The sequence below is a fragment of the Bos taurus genome, chromosome 15 (assembly GCF_002263795.3).
Source record: "Bos taurus isolate L1 Dominette 01449 registration number 42190680 breed Hereford chromosome 15, ARS-UCD2.0, whole genome shotgun sequence".
Classification (NCBI taxonomy): Eukaryota; Metazoa; Chordata; class Mammalia; order Artiodactyla; family Bovidae; genus Bos; species Bos taurus.
The window spans coordinates 46,971,331-46,994,634 of NC_037342.1; the positions used below are offsets into that span (position 1 = coordinate 46,971,331).

The 23,304-nt window shown below is 38.0% G+C and overlaps 1 protein-coding gene across 1 annotated transcript; it reads left to right on the top strand.

Annotated features, from left to right (window-relative positions):
- The first annotated feature begins 9,231 nt into the window (after nucleotides 1–9,231).
- OR56A1 (olfactory receptor family 56 subfamily A member 1) lies at nucleotides 9,232–10,176 on the top strand. The gene has a single exon (NM_001389902.1). The coding sequence runs from the start codon at nucleotides 9,232–9,234 to the stop codon at nucleotides 10,174–10,176; it is 945 nt and encodes a 314-aa protein (NP_001376831.1).
- The last annotated feature ends 13,128 nt before the right edge of the window (nucleotides 10,177–23,304 follow it).

Below are 23,304 nucleotides of genomic sequence, written 5' to 3' on the forward strand. Positions count from 1 at the left end.
ATTTTTAGTCCTAGAAGAAATCAAGTTACTGCTACCTTGAGTATTAGAGAAAAGATGATAGCTTTGGATATGTCATCTTTTCTGTCTTCATCTAATAACTGACCTTCAAGATCATCTGGGTTAAGGGTGGAAAGTCCTAACTTTTGGCAGATTTTAGTTTCAGAGTGTCTTCAAATCCTATAAGTTAGTGGTGTGAGTTCTAGGTCATTGCGTTCCTGGGGGGCAGCAGAGTTTCTCTCAAAGTAGTGTGAGAAGACACCTTTTGTTGCAATATGAATGTTATTTATTTAAAATAAATTTAAGATGGGAAGGCACTATAGTAGGTCCATAGAGTAATAAAATCTCTATTTCCAAGGAAATATCTCTCTCTTTATGCACATATGTGTATGTGTGTGTGTGTATAGTGAGTTTATTTTTAAAGTATCTGTTTGTATTTTAACTTATCCATAATTTTGTCTAGGATAAAGAGGGAATAAAACCAAGTATTGGATATATGTTTATGTGTTTTATGTCTTAATTTAACAAAACAAAGCAAATATGTAATTATCAGGATCTGACAAGCATATACTGTATTAGTGTCTGGTGTTAGTAAACATAGTTTTATTAATACATGTATAAATAATTATGCCACTTGAAAGAACGGGTCTTTCTGCAATGTGGATATGGAGTGATGTTTGTAAGCCCTCCGTCCACTTCTGCTAATAAGAACTGTGTCAAAACTTACAAGAGGTTTGTCACAGTTGGTGTATTGTACTCTGTTTGTGGGATGGTGCCCTGAGATGGGACTTAATTATTTTGTATTCCTAAAAAGTAACACATTTTTTTCAGTCCTGGAAAAAATCAGGTCACTGCTACTTAGAGGTAAGATGCTCTAGTGATGAGAGGTTCCTATCAGGGTAGAAAAGGTGGAGTAAATGGTTAGTGTTTCTAGTTGTTCTCTCTCTCTCTCTTTTTTTGGAAAACTTTACTCCTAATAAATAGTCTTCTGTTATAGAGCTGAGTAGGAAGTCTTAATTTGGTTGGTGCACATGGGTGAGTTAGGGAGGACTGGTTCGGGCTCTTATGCAGGAGGAATGACACAGTCTCATCACCTTGGCTCTAGGTCTAGGACTTAAAACTCTGCTAAGTTGTCCAGGGGAAGTCCAGGCTATGCTGTATCACACCCATTGGGCAACTGCTTTGATAATATGTATCACACTCACTTGCAAACAAAGTAAGAAGTACTTTAGTTTGAGTAGATTATACAAGGAGTAATTTGCTCTCTCTTTCTGTTTTACCATTTTCTGATGCTTGGAAGGCAGATGTTAAGGAGCTTCCTTGCATCACAAGATGGAAATGTGTGTTGAAGAAGGCAGAGTAACATTATTGAAGAGCTTGTGTCCTATTGCTCTCTGGGCCACCAAACCTGAATTAAACCTGTGACAGAAATGCACTTGTAGGTGATTTAAGCCACTGTACTTTGAGGAATCTTTGTTGCAGTTACTGGCTAAAACCTAAAAATACATGTTTTTGTTTTAGATCGTTCCAGTGGGATAAGTATGTCTTCTAGAATTTCCTTTGAAAATGTTTGCAAGGTTTTGTTTGGGTAAAATGCATTTATTTTGTGCTCATTCAAATTTACTATCAGAGAACTGTTTATGTCATTTTCTTCTTATATTTTATTTTCCATGGTGTCTGTACTGTATCTCCTATTTAATTCCTAGCAGTGTTTATTTGCGTTTTTTCTGCTTACCTTGGTCATCCATGTTAAATATTTATCAATATTATTAAAATATTAAAATAGTTAAACTGTGTGGCCATTCAGTCAAATGGTAGCTTTGGCTTTCTTTTTTTTAAATTAGAGGATAATTACTTTACAATATTGTGATGGTTTTTGTCACACATCAGCATGAATCAGCATTAGGTATACATATGTCTCCTCTCTCTTGAAACCCCTCCCTCCGCCCTCCCCACACCTCCAGGCCATGACAGAGTGTTGGCTTTGGGTTCCCCGCGTGGCACATTGAACTCCCACTGGCTGTCTATTTTACGTGTGGTAATGTATATGTTTCAATGCTATTCTCTCATCATCCTACCCTCTCCTTTTGCATTTAACTTTCTTATATTCTCTGTTGATTTAGATTTCTTTACTTTTCTACCATCTCAAAGATGCATTAAAAAGGATACCAAACTATTATTACTTATTTTATATCTATTTTTTTCATTTTTTGGCTCTAGTGAATTTCTAGTGAATTTTCTAATGGATTAGTTTTTATGCTTATTTAGCATTGACCTTTCTTTTCTTGCTAGTTTTCCACAAAACTTTATATTCTTACCCTTATATGTCTGTTCATCGATGAAAATTAACTGATTTGGGTAGGTGGTGTGAGTTTCCTCAGAGGCTGTGAATGTCACAGCCCCTGCGCCCTGATGGTAGGACTCTATAGGTCATTTGCTCACAGGCAGAATTCCCTTTAGGCTGTCAAGAGAAAGATGAAAAAGTGCAGTGAGTTTCTTCTTCTTTTGCTGAAGTAGAGAACTTTTATGTCTGAAGCCAGTGATACTATAGTGCATTTTGCTGATCAGTGGACTGTTTTTCCATACTTTTTCTCTATTTCTAACCTTGAGTACTGACACTATCTCAGAATTGACTCTTGAGATAGAGTCAATTGACTCTGATCCTCTTCATCCAGCCCCACAGAAATGACAGGATTTGGAGATAGAGCAGCATCCTCTTTACTTATAGAGGGAGCTGGTTTCCTTGTTATTTTGTGTGCACAGGATACCAAACACATTCATCTGCTTTATGCAGTTCAATATGAGAAAATTTCCTCATCAATCCACTGAGGACTTGTCTTCCATTTCTATTATCATTTCTATTTATTCTAAGCCTGGAGTATTCCCTGAATCTCTTAATAAGAATACTTCCCATCTTCACACCAAGTTTTAGCTTCTCCAATTCCTCTTTTTCTAACTCATAATTCTACCCTCCATACATACATTGGTTTGCAGGTTTTTTATTCTGGCTTTACTATAAATTCAATCCAATCTGACTTTTGAATTCCAGAAATATCTGAAAGTATTTGAAACAGTTCTGTTACACTTTCCCGTATCCTAATACTATTACTGAATTATTTTTATGTTTCTTTACTCATTATATTTAAAATTATATTACAAATCTATAGTTATCAAAACAATATGGTTTTGTCATAAAAACAGACCATATATCAATAGAACAGAACAGACACCTCAGAAGTAAACTCATGCATGGTGGTCAGTTAATTTACAACAAAGGAGCTGAGAATAAGCAATGGGAAAAGCATAGTCTTTTTAACATACAGTGTTGGAAAAACTGGATAACCACATGCAGAAGAATGGAATTGGATCCCTATTTTACACAGTACACAAAAATCAACTCAAAATGGTCTGCAGGCCTGAAACCATAAAAATCCAAAAGAAAACACAGGGGGTAAACTCCTCAACATCATTATTGGCAATAATTTTTGGATTTGACATCAAAAGCAAAGTCAACAAAGGCCAAAATAAACAAGTGGGACTACATCAAACTAAAAAGCTTCTGCAAAGCAAAGGAAATCAGCAACTAAATGAAAAGGCAACCTATGGAACCAGGGAAAATATTTTCAAAATGTCTATCTTATAAGGGGTTCATATCTAATTGTATAAAGACCTCATACAACTTAATAGCAAAACAAAACAAAAACAAAAAACAAACTGATTAAAAATAGGCAAAAGAATTTAATAGATATTTTCCCAAAGAAGACATCCAAATGGCTAACAGTTACATGAGAAGGTGTTCAATCACTAATATCAGGGAAATGCAAATTGAAACCACTATGAAGTATCACTTTATACTTGCTGAAATCTATCATCAAGAAGACAAGAGATGGCCAGTGCTGAGGAGGCCATGGAGAAGAGGAAACCCTGTGCTCTGTGAGTAATGTAAATTGGTGCAGCCACTGTGGAAAGCATTATGGAGGTTCCTCAAAATGTTAAAACTAGAACGACATATAATCCAGCAATCCCACTTTTGGCTATAACTAAAGGAAATGAAATCTCTGTCTTAAATAGATATCTGCAGCATGATTTACAATATCCATGAAGCAACCTAAGCATTCCTTGACAGAAGAATGGATAATGAAAGTGTGGTATATATACTATATATATCTAATATATAGCTGTGTAAAGAAGAAAATCCAACTTTTTGTCACTACAAGAATAGAACTTGAGAGCATTATGCTGAATGAAATAAGTCAGTCAGAGAAAGACAAATACTGTATGTTCTTACTTACATGTAGAATCTTAAAAGCTGAACTCATAGACACAGAGAAAGAGTTGGTGGTTGATAGACACAGAGTATGGGGATGGGGGAAATGGGCAAAGTTGGTCAAAAGGTAGAAATTTCTGGATAAAGACAAATAAGTCTGGAGATACAAAAAGAAAACTTTGAGAGAGAAAGAGAGGAAGTGAATAATGTTGTCCATTCAAGATCTTCAATCAGAATTATTATAATTTTAATTAAAGTCCATGATATTTTTTGTTGTATATATCTTCCATGCTATGCTTGACTCCAAGAAGACAAGAGTCTTTTATATTTCTTTACTTCTCAATACTAAGTGTCTGACTTACTCCTGAACACAACAAATGTCCTCAATAATTATTTGTAATATTAGATTCAATTAATCCTCAAACTTGATACCTCTGCAATGAATACTTTGTTTTTCCTTTTACTAACTTTTATTGTGATTTTCTCTTTGGGACTGGGAAGACAGACCTCCCATCCTAGAATTAGATGCTCTCACCTGACAGAGACAGGGTGCCTCTTGAGAGAAAGAAGATCAAATGTGCTATTGGAAGTTAAAAGTGCAAATTTATCACTCCTTAGTAGTTTAGTTTAGTTGCTAAGTCGTGTCTGATGCTTGCAACCCCATGGACTGTAGCCCACCAGGCTCCTCTGTTCATGGGATTTTCCAGGCAAGACTACTGGAGTGGATTGCCATTTCCTTCTCCAGGGGATTTTCCAGACCCAGGAATTGAACCCTGGTCTCCTGCACTGCAGGCAAATTCTTTACCGACTGAGCTATGAGGGAAGCCCAATGCATTTCTAGCAGTAGAGAAGTGCCACAAAGAATAAAAGAAGAATCAAAGTAGCAATAGTTGATGGCTCAGGGGTAAGGAATCCACCTGAAATGCAGGAGACTAAGGAGATGTGAGTTTGATTCCTGGGTCGAGAAGATCTCCTGGAGGAGGACATGACAACTTACTCTTGTATTTTTGCTAAAAAATCCCATGGACAAAGGAGCCTGGTGGGCTACAGTTCAAAGGGTCACAAAGAGTCAGACATGATGTCTCAATAAATTTCAAAAGAAAAAAACTAACACAATTAAATTGGAAAACAATAAGATGTTATGATAAGTCCCAAACACTTGCAAATTAAAACACATCTAAATAATCCATGGCTCAGATAAGACATCAGAGAGAATGTTAGAAATTATTTCAAACTAATTGATAATGACACATAATAAAAGTTATGGAGGGCAGTTATATAGAAATTAGAGGGAAAATTATAATTTCAAATGTTTATATTAGGAAAGAATGAAGATTTAATATCTTAGATTTAATATCTAAGTTGACAACTTAAGAATTTAGAAAAAAAAGAATAAACCCAAGGTAAACAGAAGTAAGAAATCATTAGATAAGACCTGAATCAATAATACTTAGATTAGAGAGAGAGAGAGATCAGTCACTAAGTTGTGTCCGACTCTTTGCGATCCCATGAATCGCAGCATGCCAGGCCTCCCTGTCCATCACCAACTCCCGGACTTTACTCAGACTCACATCCACGAGTCAGTGATGCCATCCAGCCATCTCATTCTCTGTCATCCCCTTCTCCTCTTGCCCCCAATCCCTCCCAGCATCAGAGTCTTTTCCAATGAGTCAACTCTTCCATGAGGTGGCCAAAGTACTCGAGTTTCAGCTTTAGCATCATCCCTTCCAAAGAAATCCCAGGACAAAAAAAAAAAAAAAAAAAAAAATCAAAAGAACAAAGTTGATTCTTCGTAAAGATTAATAATGTTAATAAAGCCTTGGTAAGATTTATCAAAGAAAAAGAGAGAAGCACAAAGGATCAATATAATTATTGAAAAAGTTATTACACAGGCCATACTAAAGAGTAGAAGGATAATAAAGGAACAACACAAATAATTTTAAGCTGACAAAATCAATAATTTACCTATGAGATTATAGGATACACAAATTATGTGAATTCCAGCCCCTAAACATGATAAGTGCAGACTTGTGATTAAGAATTCTCAAGGTATAGTCTTTCCTTTTGCAAAGAAATTCTACCCTTCCCTTCCCTCTTTCTTTTTCTGTTTGGTGAAGGAAAAATAAAAATCACACAATGAATCTGACTGATTTTTATCACAAACCACCAAGAGATAGTCAATTATGTCTGTCACTGAAATAATTACCCACTCAGAGAAGTGGTTCAAAATACACTGAAGAAGGAGGAAGGAGTCAGATTATACATGACCTTGAATTAATTAATTAGGAAAAAATATGTTGATTCTATTACACTCCAAATATTGTGTGAAACACATTAATGAGATACAAAATCAATGTGGATCTAATGCTCAACGAAAGTAACTTCCCAGTTTATGTGTAGTCTTGAGCAGTAAATATTATGAGAACTGGTTTTATTTTATGAAAAATGGGAGAGTTCTGATACTATAATGTAATGTAAATACTGTAATGGAATCTTGATGAGGGCAGACACCTTAGCTATTTTATTCATCTTTTTATTCCTGTGACTATTCTACTACTTGAAAAATGGTTGATAATAATAAATGAAAACATATTGAATGACTGAGGTTTACATAGGATAAATTAGCTGCCCCAATTCAGGCAGATATGAAACAGCAGAGTTGAATTCAGGATAATATAAAAAAGCAGGAAAGGGTATGGTGTCATTAAGAAATTTTGGAACATTTCAATATAACATTTCAGAATGCTGAAAGTGGAATAAAGTAATATTTAAGAGGATGATCTGTGGAGTCAAACAGATAGATACAGATTTGAACTTCAAGTTAGTTTCAAGTCCTGTTTCCCACCTTTTAACTACCACCTAGTAGCACCTTAACACACGGTAAGATGAAGGTTCCCGGGAGATCCAGTTCATTACCAGCCGCAGGGCCCCAGTATCCTAAACTACCACTGTTCCCAGCTGGCTTGGAGGAGGGGATAGAACAGTGTGAAAACTGATTGCAGGCCATAAAACCCTCTACACTTTTTCAGCAGAGCCAAGGAAGCAGTTCCAATCTGGTTACTGGATGCAGGCCAATTGACGTTTTAATTCGGAGCCAATCTGTTGCATCATCTGTGAGTTTCAGGGCTAAGGGAGGGAAGCAAGTCTGTGTTGGACCTGCAACAGCTGGGTCGTCGAAAGACTCAGAATGGGAGACATTCTCATTCTAATAATGGCTCTCTTGATAACAGAAGAGAAAGGCTGGTGGTACTGGATGGATGAAATTCAGAAATTCTAGGTTCCTTTTGGAAGAGAATGATCTTGTATAGTCTCAGCAATCCCATATCATTAAATACAAGGGATCCTATGGCTGGGAATTTCATTCAAGTATGTGACTAAAATCCATTTGGCTTGCTCAGAAAAACAGTCTAAGGGACTTTAGAAAAAGAAAGGATGGGAGATTGTTTGGAGTTTAATATGACATTGGGCACCGAGCCCATGAGTTCAGTGAGGAAACTGGTGAGGAGATTTGATTATTGCTTTCACCCAACATGTTCCAGCAGAGTAGTGTTAACTAAAAAGTCTCCTCTAATTATTATACATGATTCACATTAAACAGAAATAGATTTCTCTGTAATTTTTCTCCTTAGTGGTCTTAGTTTTTCTCTTCCTCTTAAAAGTCAATGGCATGTTTACATCACACAAAATAGCTTCACTTTCCTAAATTGTCCCTCATTATGAGTTCTCAAGTCCCATTTATCCTGGAAATCTTCTTCTAGGTGGTAAAGTTTCAAAAATGTCCCTTAAATCAAGGTGCACTGAACTGCACACTGTGTTCTAAACATGGTTGAACCAGAGCAAAGCAGAGAATAATTATCATTTTCCCTCTAATTAGTGTTACTTCTTCAAGTAAGAGTTAGTTTTTAATCATTCTTATCACCTGAATATAAAAAAACATCAACTTAAATTTGTTTCTATACTTCTACCTGACAGTACTTCCAGGCATCTGATCCTTTTTTTCTCTGTACTTATTCCTTCTTTTCCCCTCCTTTATTACCCTTTACACTAAGTACACTCTTCTCAGTGAAATCCAGGTAGCAGAAGGATGAACTTAATTAAAATAGTTCTCTATGATGTAAGGAAGGAATGAGGACAGAGAAGTGGATGAATCAGAGACTAAGATTTGTAAAGGGTATGTTACAGACTGGGGGATGCTTCCCAGATGGTGCTAATGGTAAAGAATCTGCCTGCCAGTGCAGGAGACATGAGACATGGGTTTGATCCCTGGGTCAGGAAGATCCCCTGGAGAAGGGAATGGCAACCCACTCCAGTATTCTTGCCTGGAGAATCCCTTAGACTGAGGACACTGGTGGGCTACAGTCCATAGGGTTGCAAAGAGTCAGACAGTACTGAAGTGGCTGAGTACTCATGATCATAGAATTGAGAGTATAAATTTTTCCATCTCCAATTTACTTTGGTGTGTGACTAAAAAGTGAGGAAAAACTAATTTTTTAAACTACTATCTAATAAATTATGTCAGCAATACTCACCAAAAAGACCTATAGTTAAATGTGATTTTCTGACATCTTTATAAATTATAGATTAATCTGTAAACTAGTGAGCATTTCTGGCCTATGGGATCCATAATTAGCCAATTTGCTTTGGTCACTGTCCCTTGGAAAATTTTTTATAGCTTTACAGTATGTTTTAATGCAGTGATTCTTCTTATTTTCTTTTAAATTTTGTGGCTTATTTGTCTTATTGCTTTTCCATTTAACTTTAGCAATAATTTGCCAGGCTCTCCCACCATTAATATGTAGCTTTAGAAAACTTTGCCTTTATTTGGGATTGTTCGTCTATATCTCATCAGTTTTCTGGATGAGTAAGTGCTAGAGAATATTTTGGGAGTTTTGTTTTTTATTGACCTAATTCCTGTGCCTTACCATACATAAACCCAAATAAAATCTCCTCAGTTTAGGATTTACCTCATGACATCACCCAGTAACTACTCCTCTGCTCCAGCCTCCAAATTCCTCCTCATCTGCTTCCCTAACTACCAGAGTTGGCAGCACTGGCTGGCCTTACCCTTCAGCTTCCTCTTCCTCCTGGCCATGGGGGCCAACACCACCCTCCTGATCACCATCCGGCTGGAGGCCTCTCTGCATGAGCCCATGTACTACCTGCTCAGCCTTCTCTCCCTCCTGGACATGGTGCTCTGCCTCACTGTCATCCCCAAGGTCCTGGCCATCTTCTGGTTTGACCTCAGGTCCATCAGCTTCTCTGCCTGCTTCCTCCAGATGTTCATCATGAACAGTTTCCTCCCCATGGAGTCCTGCACATTCATGGTCATGGCCTATGACCGCTATGTGGCCATCTGCCACCCACTACGATACCCATCCATCATCTCTGACCAATTTGTGGCCAAGGCTAGTGCTTTCATCATAGCTCGGAATGCTTTGCTGCTTTCACCTGTTCCTATTCTCTCTGCCCGGCTCCGCTATTGTGGGAAAAATGTCATTGAGAACTGCATCTGTGCCAACCTGTCTGTGTCCAGACTCTCCTGTGACAATATCACCGTGAACAGAATCTATCAGTCTGTGGCTGGTTGGACTTTACTAGGCTCAGATTTCATCCTCATCTTCATCTCCTATATCTTTATCTTAAGAGCTGTGTTCAAGCTCAAGACCGAGGGGGCTGCTGTCAAGGCTCTGAGCACGTGTGGCTCCCACTTCATCCTCATTCTCTTCTTCAGCACCATCCTTCTGGTTGTGGTGTTGACAAATGTGGCCAGAAAGAGGGTCCCCATGGACATCCTGATCCTGCTCAATATCCTTCATCACCTCATACCCCCTGCCTTGAACCCTATTGTATATGGGTTTCAAACCAAAGAGTTAAAGCAGGGGTTTCAGAAGTTGTTGCATAGGGGGTTTTAAACACACAGAAGAAGGCCTTCTGTGGAAACACCTATTACTATTTCCTCTGTTTCTATTTCAGGATTTGTGATTCCAGAAAGCAAACTAATGCTTGATAGTGAACATTTCCTACCCAGTTTCTGTCCTTCTGGTATCAAAATTCATTTGCATAGAGTGGGTAAAACTAATATTCTTAGGTACCTAACTTTGTATCTAAATATTATATATTTAAATGATCTCATCTTCATAAAAATACTACAGGACAGGGATTACTATTCCACTTTATGTATTAGAAAACAATAATTTATGGAAAAATATTGAAAAAGGTCACATCTGGTGAGTGGTAAAGCATCAATACAAGTGCAGGTCTCTGACTCCAGAGTCCTTCATGACACAGCATTCTTTCCTCAGATACAACTGAAGCTCTAGTTCTGCTCTTCAGGCCATGATCTCTGGGACGTTTTTGTGAACCTCCAGCTGATAAGTATATTCTCTCTAGATCCTCTCCCTTGAGAATCAGGGAGAGCTAAGCAGAGGCACAGAGCTCAGAGAGATCACCATCTTTATCTCATCATGACTGTTCCAGCTTCTGTTACAAAAGGATAATATTCATAATGGTACTGCTTATGCCCAACAGAATCCTCATATGTTTTATGGAAACTCTTTATGGAAAGGCTGGGTACTAAGGACCCAAGTGAAGGTAGAAGTGGGGAATGAGAAGACCAGAAATGTGAGGAATGGATAAACTGAGTGTGGTGGTTTATGGAGACCTTCTGTTAACTTAAAACCATGTGCCATCTGGTCTGGAGCTGCACTCAAGAGGAGAGTACAAGTATGGCATATGGTTAAATTTCTGGATTCACAATCTAGTGAAAATGGGTGAGAAAACATAATATATTATTGTAGTTGGTAGGCAGAGATGTCATTATTTACATTGGTAGTTGGGAACTTAGGGTTTGAGCTTATCCTATGGGCTTTCCTAAAGGTCAGATATAATTCTTATTTGCAAAATTCCATAGAATAAAAGCAAGGGCCACTCTATTAAGAGGTCCTCAAACACTAGTTCCAGTGAATAGATTCCAAAATTATTAAAGGCCTTTGAAATGTAGATAGTACTAGTGCCTTGCTTTCAACTAATACTATCTTTATTTTTGAATTGTCTCTTGACTAGTAAACTACAAATACTAGATGAAAAAGTGTATACTCTATGGTGTTAGAGTATTAAAAAGAAAAAAAATGGTGAAAGCTGGAGAGCTGGTTAGGGGGTGGGTGGAGCGCTGCTTGATTTCTTTGCAAAAAGCATGAAAACGTGGTTAGAAAGTATTTCAGAGGAATTTCTTTAAAGAATGAACAGAACTTGATTAACAATTGGATATGTGAGAAGGAGAGAAAAATGTCTGTATTTCATGCTGACACTTCTGTGGATTTTATTATCTCTAACCTTGGTTGTTCAAGGAATTTTGGCCTAAAGTTATCTTCTTATGAGTGAAGACAGAGACTGGTTCCCGAGAGTCAAACACGGTTGACCTGGAGGCCTGGTCATGCAGTTGTCTTTACTTAGCCCTTTGACTCCATGAATAAAAGATTTATAGTTACATGCTTTTTCCTGAGACACTGATATTAATTCTGAGTACACATACTATTGTCCGTATACACAAGGAAGAAAATTTTCATAGATTTTCCACTTAAAAATGAATCTAAGTGTCATCCTTAAACTTGAAGGTCCTGAATTAGTCACATCTCACTTAATTTCACATTTTTACAATGCCACTGCCCTTCCTCCAGTCCTAAAATCTATTTTCTTCAAACTTCCTGGCTATATTTTAGCTCTCCCAAATCACTATAACTTCAGGTTCCCCCAGAAGTATACCCTCTTTTATTGTGGTGCATAGTCCCCTTAAGATACTAAGTCTTCAGATGTAAAACGTGTCTCCTCTGGCTGTGGGGAGGGTAGAGGGCTTATGCAGTCATAAATCCAACCCTGAACCCAGGGAGGTATCAGAAGTGGGATGGTGCTTTCATCTGCTTGTTCAGTATGATTATACATAGTTATGAGGGACTTGAGCTTGTAAATATGGAGCTAACAAAGTCAAGATTTATCCTCTCACTTGAAACAACAGCAAAATTGGACAAAAATATGTGAAACAATAGTTCTGAAGGCATTGGACATTAGGCAATGGAGGATAGGAAGTAAATGAGCTAAGTCCCTTTTACTGGAGAAAGAGTGTTGAGCATTCTGAGGAGGAATTCCAGACTATGTCAAAGGGAGGGTGAACTTAAATGTAGCCTGACAGTCTTCCTGTGTTGAGGACATGGGGGTCAGGGGATCCTAAGGCAGCTAAGAATTCACAGGGCAGAGTACTGGAGAAAAAAGAACTGCCTAGAATGAGAACTCCAAAAATCTGCAGAAGGGCTCCCGTAAAGTATTCAAGAGTACTGATCAATGAATTCTTGTGTGGAAACTATTCAAAAATATCTGAGAAAACAAAAGCAAGAACTCACATAACCTCTTCAAAGGGAGGTTGGGATGGCCTTTCAGAGTTTTCTGGGTCTTTCCTGATGGCTCAGATGGTAAAGAATCTGCCTGCAATGCAGGAGACATAGGTTCAATCCCTGGGTCAGGAAGATGCCCTGGAGAAGGGAATGGCAACCCACTCTACTATTCTGCCTGGAGAATTCCATGGACAGAGGAGCCTGGAGGGCTACAGTCCATGGGGTCACAAAAAGTCAGGCACGACTGAACAACTTTCACCTTCACCTTCAGACTTTTCTAAACTGAGGTGTGTGTGCCAGGCCTTTTTCTTCTCTCATCAACTATTCATTGGATGGGGGTTGCCCCAGGGAGGGAGCATAACATTGGAGGAGGCAGCCCCTTTTACCAAGGGCAATGTCCCAAAAGGAACACAGCTGAATGCCCTTATCAGTGTTACAGTTCAATGTAAAAGACGAAGTCCTAACCCACAAAATACATCAGGAAAGTAAAAGGGATTTTAAGGATCAGAATAAAAATGATTAAATTAACGTGATTTTTATATTTTTATATGGTATAATAATTTAAAACAATGAACAATTTTTAGAATTAGTTATATATTTAGTAAGATGTTCAAAGATAAGATAAACTTGAAAAAATTAGTAGTTTTCTTTTTTCCTTTTTTAAAAAAAAATTTTGGCTGCACTGGGTCTTCATTGCTGAGCACGGGCTTCTCTAGTTGTGGTGCATGGGCTTAGTTGATCCAGGCATGTGGGCTTAGTTCTATGACAGGGGATCAAACCCGTCCTTACATTGGAAGAAGGATTCTTTACCACTGGACCACCAGAGAAGTCCTTCAATAGTTTTCTTTATATCAGTAAAAATTATCCAAAAATATTAGAAATAAACATGACACTTACCACAAGAGGAATTTATTAATATGTAGAAATTGGCATCATAAAAAATACACAAGACCTTTAAGGACATAATTTAAAAATTATACTAAGCTATTTAAGTGAAACTTCCACTTTACTTTTACACCTTAAAAGTAGAGAAAACAATTTATGTGGAAAATAACATATGAACATTTTAAAGATGTCAGTTCTCCCCATATTAATTGATAAATTCAATGAAATTTCAAGAAACACTCCATCAAGATTTTCAGAGGAATGTTTGTTACAGTTTTTCTTAAATGTATATGGAAGGTGAAAGTCTCATTAAATGGAAGAGAGATTTTAACAGCATTCATGTTAACACATATATGTGAAATCTGTTTAGAAAAATATAACCTATTTTGCAGGGCAGAAATAGAGACACAGACATAAAGAATAGGTCTGTGGACACAGTGGGAGGGTAAAGAGAGGGTGGGATGAATTGAGAGAGTATCATTGACATAACTATACTACCATGTGTGAAATAGCTAGCTAATGGGAAGCTGCTGTATAGAACAGGGAGCTCAGTTTGGGGCTCTGTGACCTAGGGGGCGGGATGGTGGGGATGTTAGGGAGGCTCAAGAGGGAGGGGAAATGTGTATACATATAGCTGACTTATTTTGCTGTACAGCAGAGACTAACACAACATTGTAAAGCAATTATTCTCCAATTAAAAAAGATTCAAGTTGCACCTTAGATTAGATAATAAAGCATACTACAAACTCATGATTTATAAAATGATTTTGCCTAGCTAGTGTAAAAGCATGGGATATAAATGATATGATATAAATGTATATATATGATAATATCATATATACATATATAAGATCTTCAGTTCAGTTCAGTCGCTCAGTTGTGTCCGACCCTTTGTGACTCCATTGATTGCAGCACATCAGGCTTCCCTTTCCATCACCAACTCCTGGAGCTTGCTCAAACTCATGTCCATTGAGTTGGTGATGCCATCCAACCATCTCATCCTCTGTCATCCCCTTCTCCTCCCGCCTTCAATCTTTCCCAGCATTAGGGTCTTTTCCAAAAGGTCAGTTCTTCGGATTAGGTGGCCAAAGTATTGGAGTTTCAACTTTACCATCAGTCCTTTCAATGAATATTCAGTACTGATTTCCTTTAGGATTGACTGGTTTGATCTCCTTGCTATTCTAGGGACATGCAAGAGTCTTATTCAACACCACAGTTCAAAAACATCAGTTCTTCAGTGCTCAGCTTTCTTTACACTCTGAACCTCACATCCATACACGACTACTGGAAAAACCATAGCTTTGACTAGATGGACCTTTGTAGGCAAAGTAATGTCTCTGCTTTTCAATATGCTGTCTAGGTTGGTCATAGTTTTTTTTCCAAGGAGCAAGCATCTTTTATAAAAATTTCATGGCTGCAGTCACCATCTGCAGTGATTTTGGAACCCAAGAAAATAAAGTTTCTGAGTGTTTCCATATCTATTTGCCATGAAGTGATGGGACTGGATGCCATGATCTTTGTTTTTTGAATGTTGAGTTTTAAGCCAGCTTTTTCACTCTCCTTTCACTTTCATAAAGAGGCTCCTCTGTTCCTCTTTGCTTTCTGTCATAAGGGTGGTGTCATCTGTGTATCTAAGGTTATTGATATTTCTCCTGGCAATGTTGATTCCAGCTTGTGCTTCATCCAGTCCAGCATTTCACATGATGTACTCTGCATGTAAGTTAAATAAGCAGGGTGACAATAAATAGCCTTGATGTACTCCTTTCCTGATTTGGAACCAGTCTGTTGCATGTCCAGTTTTAACTGTTGTTTCTTGACCTGCATACAGATTTCTCAGGAGGCAGTTAAGGTGGTCTGGTTTTCCCATCTCTTGAAGAATTTTCCACAGTTTGTTGTGATCCACACAGTCAAAGGCTTTGGCATACTCAATAAAGATGTAGATGTTTTTCTGGAATTCCCTTGCTTTTTCTATGATCCAGTGGATGTTGGCAATTTGATCTCTGGTTCTTCTGCCTTTTCTAAATCCAGCTTGAACATTGGAAGTTCTCCGTTCACGTACTGTTGAAGCCTGGCTTGGAGAATTTTGAGCATTGCTTTGCTGGTGTGTGAGATGAGGGCAATTGTGAGGTAGTTTGAGCATTCTTTGGCATTGCCTTTCTTTGAAACTGACCTTTTCTAGTCCTGTGGCCACTGCTGAGTTTTCCATATTTGCTGGCATATTGAGTGCAGCACTTTCGCAGCAGAATCTTTTAGGATTTGAAATAGCTCAGCTGGAATTCCATCACCTCCATTAGCTTTGTTCGTAGTAATGCTTCCTAAGGGCCACTTGACTTCGCATTCCAGGATGTCTGGCTCTAGGTGAGTGATCACACCATTGTGGTTATCTGGGTCATGAAGATCTTTTTTGTATAGTTCTTCTGTGTATTCCTGCTCTATTCTGTGTATTCATTATAGAGATGGCAAGAATATATATATATATGTGTATATATATATAAGATCATATTTTATATATAAGATATTTTATATTTTATGTATAAGATATTTTACATTTTACATATAAAGTATTTTATGTTTTATGTATAAGGTATCATATATAAGAATATTTATATATAAGATCTTAACATACACATAAAAATAGATGAAAAGCACACAACTGATTGTTTATACCAGTTATTTCTAATGGGTTCTAAGATTTTACTGGATGACTTTAAATGATGTACAATATCATAATTTGAATGCTAGAATGTCAATGTATTATTTTGTAATATAGGAAAAATGAAAAGTTATTGATTGGACTATATTGTTCAGAGTGAGAATTTGAACGATTAATGTTGGATTTGTGGGAAAAACACATGAGTGTTTATAAGTAGAAAACAAATGTGAGAAGTCAGTGAATTCAGGGACCTATTTAAAGGTCATCAGTTAGGAACTCATGGGAACCAGTAAAAATGAAGAGAAGGCTGGGAACTACAAAGCAGCTCTTTCACTGTGTAGGGCTGGACTACAGTATCCCTTTTGAAATCTTGGTTTGGCCATCAGTCGGTTCCGGTGCCCTCTATGCACAGTCCTATTGCGTTCCAGGTGTACACCTCGCAGCACAAGAGTAGAGCTGTGCTGAGTTCCCGGCAGAAACAGCTCCTTCCCTGCTTGCCCTGAGTTGTTATCAGCTCTCCTCATTATTATCTATTATCCATGCACTCAATCCTCCAGTGCAACATAAAGCATCAGGAAGCTCCATACAAGTAGCAGACTACTACAATTACACCAATCCCAGACAAATTTATAAAGGGCACTGGAATAAATTTCTGCTCATTTTCTAATGCAAGGTGGCTCCCAGGTGATGGTGTCGGCAGATGCATCAGATGAGACAACAAAGAAATGAAATGAATTACGTATTGCCTAACTAAATTATTTGTCTAAAATCAGTGAGAGGCTACAGGCTAAAGTCTGTTTATCAGATTATTTCTCTATTGAATATATTCTTTATCTGATGTCTAAACTTCTCCAAAACTTTTCTCAGATTTATCCTTAGTTTAAGAAATTATACTGTGTGTATACTATATGTATCCCTCTTATTATTTACTTCACTTACATAACATTTATTTTTCATCAGAATGTGATTTTCATACAGTGGGCATCCCTTAGCTGGGAAAACTGGAAATGCTTGAATACTTAGTTCAGCCTGTACTCAAAACTTAGTCTTTCTTGTTTAAACTACCAGTTTTTGATTTATCTCATTTTTGTGGCTGATTCATCTCTAAAACTTAGATTTGAAACATCCTACTTTCTGACTATCACCTTCTAACTGCAGGCTCAAATTTTTAACTATCCTTAATGCAGTCACAATTGTTGAACATCAAGACTACCAAGCCACTGAAAAAAATTTCCTTCATTTTATTATTTTTCTTTTTTCTTAACTTCTCAAGCTGAGCATCTACGGCCCATCATGCAATTATGCTCTTGGAAATAATCTGACCTCCTTTGTTCTCTTCCTCCATTGTAGTTGCTTGAAATAACCCAAACACTGACTAAATCTAAATATCTATTTCCTTTGTGGAAGATTGAAGCTTTCTAGAAAAAAATCCCCTGAGTAACTTGTTGATTTCACATTAAATTTATCATTATGAACTTCAAATGTAAGCTCAACAATTCCCAGAAATCTCACTATGTGATACAATTATAGTAAATGGGTCCATGTCTACTAGGTTATCAAAGAGAATCCTAGAATTATATTTGATTTCTACACTGAATGCCTCATTTTCTAATTCATCAGTATATTTATTTGACTATTCCTCCAAAATTTGTCCCCTCAAATTCATTTCCTCTGCCACCAGTCTGGTCCCGGCCACCATCTTGTCTGGGCAAGTAACAGTCTTCTGACTGGCTTCTCTGCTTCTACTCTTGTTTTTCTTCCCATTCATACCTCTCTTCCTTAAGGCCATTTTGATTCAACAACTTATCTAAAGTAATGCTCCCACAGTAATGTTCTATGATGGCTTTTGACAGAATTCTGTATATTTTCTTTTGTAAATTTTTTCTTTCGTAAATTTTACAAAATTTTCTTTTGTAAAATTACCAAAGCTTTCTACATTTTAATTGTATGATCAAAAGAATAAAATTAAAAGCATATTTAATTAAAAAATAGAAAATATACACATAGTTCAAAGTTTTAAAAGTTAAAGGTATTCAGTAAAAATAATTAATTTTCCATATCAGTTTTATTTCTGACGGCATATGTTAGAAAACCTAAATAATTATGGACTAAACAAAATAGAAAATACTTTTTCTTCCATGTAGAAGAGTCTCGGAAATGGACATCTAGGACTGAAACCAGAGCTTCACTGGTTTCTCTATTTCTGCTTTACCATGCTTAGAATCTAATGTTCATCCTCAATGTTACTGATAGTTTAAGGTGCTTACTAGAAATTCAGGCATCAGTCCTGTGCCTGTTCTATGTGGAAGGAAAGACGGCAAATGACCTTCATTCCTCAGCTAAATTAGTTCACTTTAGAGAGTTTTCTTGGAAAGTTTGCCAAATTACATCTACTAACATTTGAAATCTGAGAGGTGTAGTATTTTGGTGCTATACGTGGGTACCCAAATAAAATAATGTTTTTTGTTATTAAGGAAGAATGGAGGTATTGGCTAAATAACCAGTAATCTCTAACATACCATTTACCCATCTGCCAAGTTTGACAAATTTGTCTTTCTCAGAAAGAACTACTTTTACAGGTTTGTTGTGTATCCTTTCAGAGGTAATTTGATTTCATCTAAGAACATATAATAAATTGTGTATATATATACACACTTATTTATATTATATTCTTGGTATAGCATTGCAAAATTATTTTGTATAGCATTCTACATACTGTTTTTGCCTCTTGCTTCTTTGCTAAACAATGTGTCTTAGAAATTATTCAAATAAATACATTTAGAGACGCCATTTTCTTTTAACAACCATATAATTAGAATGCACTCTTGATGAAGGCAAGGACCACATTTGCTTATTTACCATTGTATTGGGTTGGCCAAAAAGTTCGTTTGGGTTTCCATATGCTATTACGGAAGAACCCAAACAAGCTGTTTGGCCAATCTAATATTCAGTGTCCAAGACAGTTTGTGGATCACAAGATATAGTTAGTGTTTGTTTAATGGGTGGGTCATGCAAACAGCCGGGGAAGGCAGTGGCACCCCACTCCAGTACTCTTGCCTGGAAAATCCCATGGATGGAGGAGCCTGGTAGGCTGCAGTCCATGGGGTCGCTAAGAGTCGGACACGACTGAGCGACTTCACTTTCACTTTTCACTTTCATGCATTGGAGAAGGAAATGGTAACCCACTCCAGTGTTCTTGCCTGGAGAATCCCAGGGACAGGGGAGCCTGGTGGGCTGCCATCTATGGGGTCGCACAGAGTCGGACATGACTGAAGCCACGTAGCAGTAGCAGCACGCAAACAGCAAATGCCAGAGCTGTGATTCAAATCTGTGATTTGAATGATTTTATTCCTTTATTTAATTCACAACCTTGATGTCTTAAATTAGATTGTCAGATTTCCTTTTCTTTCTCTTCACTCTTTAGGGGATAAATATATTTATTAGTTAAATAAATCTTAACAGTTTTCTGAACTTGATGTGCTAGGATTTTGTTTAGGAATTCAATACTTACAGTCACATTCATCAGATTAGTGGTGACAGTGGGAAAGGGTCATTTAGAACATAGACATTGAAGTCAGACGGATGTAGCTATAAATGTAGCCTAACTGTGTACCTTTGGGGACGTTTCCGTCTCTCTAGCTACCCCCTACACACAGTAGGGATAATAGTTTCTACTCCAAAGAGTTGCTCATCCATATCCAAGAGAGATGATTCAATGAGAAAAATTATATAAAGAACTTAAGTAGTTTAGGTCACTCAGAAAGCACTCAAAACATTGGACTTACTGTAATAAAGACTCTGTAGTCTCTTTTTCTCCATTTTCAACAGGTTTGTGTGTCAGGGCTTATGCACCAGATCCTTGGCTTCTGGGCAATTTCTTACCTTAGTTTCAAACCAGTCCATTTTTCACATGTTAACTCCCTACCAGCAGGAGCATAATATGACACAGTTCCCAAAGGACTCAGCTTTTTACCCGTCAAGTCTCTGCTTCCCAAGTTACCTTTTCCCATCTGGGTCTAAGAAAAAGGGTAGGAGAGGAATCAAATCCGATCAGATCAGTAGCTCAGTTGTGTCCGACTCTTTGCGACCCCATGAATCGCAGCACGCCAGGCCTCCCTGTCCATCACCAACTCCTGGAGTTCACCCAGACTCACGTCCATCGAGTCAGTGATGCCATCCAGCCATCTCATCCTCTGTCGTGTCGTCCCCTTCTCCTCCTGCCCCCAATCCCTCCCAGCATCAGAGTCTTTTCCAATGAGTCAACCCTTTGCATGAGGTGGCCAAAGTACTGGAGTTTCAGCTTTAGCATCATTCCTTCCAAAGAAATCCCAGGGCTGATCTCCTTCAGAATGGACTGGTTGGATCTCCTTGCAGTCCAAGGGACTCTCAAGAGTCTTCTCCAACACCACAGTTCAAAAGCATCAATTCTTCGGCGCTCAGCCTTCTTCACAGTCCAACTCTCACATCATACATGACCACAGGAAAAACCATAGCCTTGACTAGACAAACCTTTGTTGGCAAAGTAATGTCTCTGCTTTTCAATATGCTATCTAGGTTGGTCATAACTTTCCTTCCAAGGAGTAAGCATCTTTTAATGTCATGGCTGCAGTCACCATCTGCAGTGATATTGGACCCCATAAAAATAAAGTCTGACACTGTTTCCACTGTTTCCCCATCTATTTGCCATGAAGTGGTGGGACTGGATGCCATGATCTTCGTTTTCTGAATGTTGAGCTTTAAGCCAACTTTTTCACTCTCCACTTTCACTTTCATCAAGAGGCTTTTGAGTTCCTCTTCAGTTTCTGCCATAAGGGTGGTGTCATCTGCATATCTGAGGTTATTGAGATTTCTCCTGGAAATCTTGTGTTTCTTCCAGTCCAGCGCTTCTCGTGATGTACTCTGCATAGAAGTTAAATAAACAGGGTGACAATATACAGCCTTGACGAACTCCTTTTCCTATTTGGAACCAGTCTGTTGTTCCATGTCCAGTTCTAACTGTTGCTTCCTGACCTGCATACAAATTTCTCAAGAGGCAGATCAGGTGGTCTGGTATTCCCATCTCTTTCAGAATTTTCCACAGTTTATTGTGATCCACACAGTCAAAGGCTTTGGCATAGTCAATCAAGCAGAAATAGATGTTTTTCTGGAACTCTCTTGCTTTTTCTATGATCCAGCGGATGTTGGCAATTTGATCTCTGGTTCCTCTGCCTTTTCTAAAACCAGCTTGAACATCAGGAAGTTCACGGTTCACATATTGCTGAAGCCTGGCTTGGAGAATTTTGAGCATTACTTTACTAGTGTGTGAGATGAGTGCAATTGTGTGGTAGTTTGAGCATTCTTTGGCATTGCCTTTCTTTGGGATTGGAATGAAAACTGACCTTTTCCAGTCCTATGGCCACTGCTGAGTTTTCCAAATTTGCTGGCATATTGAGTGCAGCACTTTCACAACATCATCTTTCAGGATTTGGAATAGCTCCACTGGAATTCCATCAGCTCCACCAGCTTTGTTCGTAGTGATGCTTTCTAAGGCCCACTTGACTTCACATTCCAGGATGTCTGGCTCTAGGTCAGTGATCACACCATCGTGATTATCTGGGTCATGAAGATCTTTTTTGTACAGTTCTTCTGTGTATTCTTGCCATCTCTTCTTAATATCTTCTGCTTCTGTTAGGTCCATACCATTTCTGTCCTTTATCGAGCCCATCTTTGCATGAAATGTTCCTTTGGTATCTCTGATTTTCTTGAAGAGATCCCTAGTCTTTCCCATTCTGTTGTTTTCCTCTATTTCTTTGCACTGATCACTGAAGAAGGCTTTCTTATCTCTTCTTGCTATTTTTTGGAACTCTGCATTCAGATGTTTATATCTTTCCTTTTCTCCTTTGCTTTTTGCTTCTCTTCTTTTCACAGCTATTTGTAAGGCCTCCCTAGACAGCCATTTTGCTTTTTTGCATTTCTTTTCTATGGGAATGGTCTTGATCCCTGTCTCCTGTACAATGTCACGAACCTCATTCCATAGTTCAAGAGGCACTCTATCTATCAGATTTAGGCCCTTAAATCTATTTCTCACTTCCACTGTATAATCATAAGGGATTTGATTTAGGTCATACCTGAATGGTCTAGTGGTTTTCCCTACTTTCTTCAATTTAAGTCTGAATTTGGCAATAAGGAGTTCATGATCTGAGCCACAGTCAGCTCCTGGTCTTGTTTTTGCTGACTGTATAGAGCTTCTCCATCTTTGGCTGCAAAGAATATAATCAATCTGATTTCGGTGTTGACCATCTGGTGATGTCCATGTGTAGAGTCTTCTCTTGTGTTGTTGGAAGAGGGTGTTTGCTATGACCAGTGCATTTTCTTGACAAAACTCTATCAGTCTTTGCCCTGCTTCATTCCGTATTCCAAGGCCAAATTTGCCTGTTACTCCAGGTGTTTCTTGACTTCCTAGTTTTGCATTCCAGTCCCCTATAATGAAAAGGACATCTTTTTTGGGTGTTAGTTCTAAAAGGTCTTGTAGGTCTTCATAGAACCGTTCAACTTTAGCTTCTTCAGCGTTACTGGTTGGGGCATAGACTTGTGTTACTGTGATATTGAATGGTTTGCCTTGGAAACGAACAGAGATCATTCTGTCGTTTTTGAGATTGCATCCTAGTACTGCATTTCAGACTCTTTTGTTGACCATGATGGCTACTCCATTTCTTCTGAGGGATTCCTGCCCGCAGTAGTAGATATAATGGTCATCTGAGTTAAATTCACCCATTCCAGTCTATTTCAGTTCGCTGATTCCTAGAATGTCGACATTCACTCTTGCCATCTCTTGTTTGACCACTTCCAATTTGCCTTGATTCATGGACCTGACATTCCAAGTTCCTATGCAATATTGCTCTTTACAGCATCGGACCTTGCTTCTATCACCAGTCACATCCACAGCTGGGTATTGTTTTTGCTTTGGCTCCATCCCTTCATTCTTTCTGGAGTTATTTCTCCACTGATCTCCAGTAGCATATTGGGCCCCTACTGACCTGGGGAGTTTCTCTTTCAGTATCCTATCATTTTGCATTTTCATACTGTTCATGGGGTTCTCAAGGCAAGAATACTGAAGTGGTTTGCCATTCCCTTCTCCA

Excerpts from the sequence above, each read along its gene's own strand:
- OR56A1 (NM_001389902.1), top strand. The coding sequence starts at position 9,232 with ATGACATCACCCAGTAACTACTCCTCTGCTCCAGCCTCCAAATTCCTC.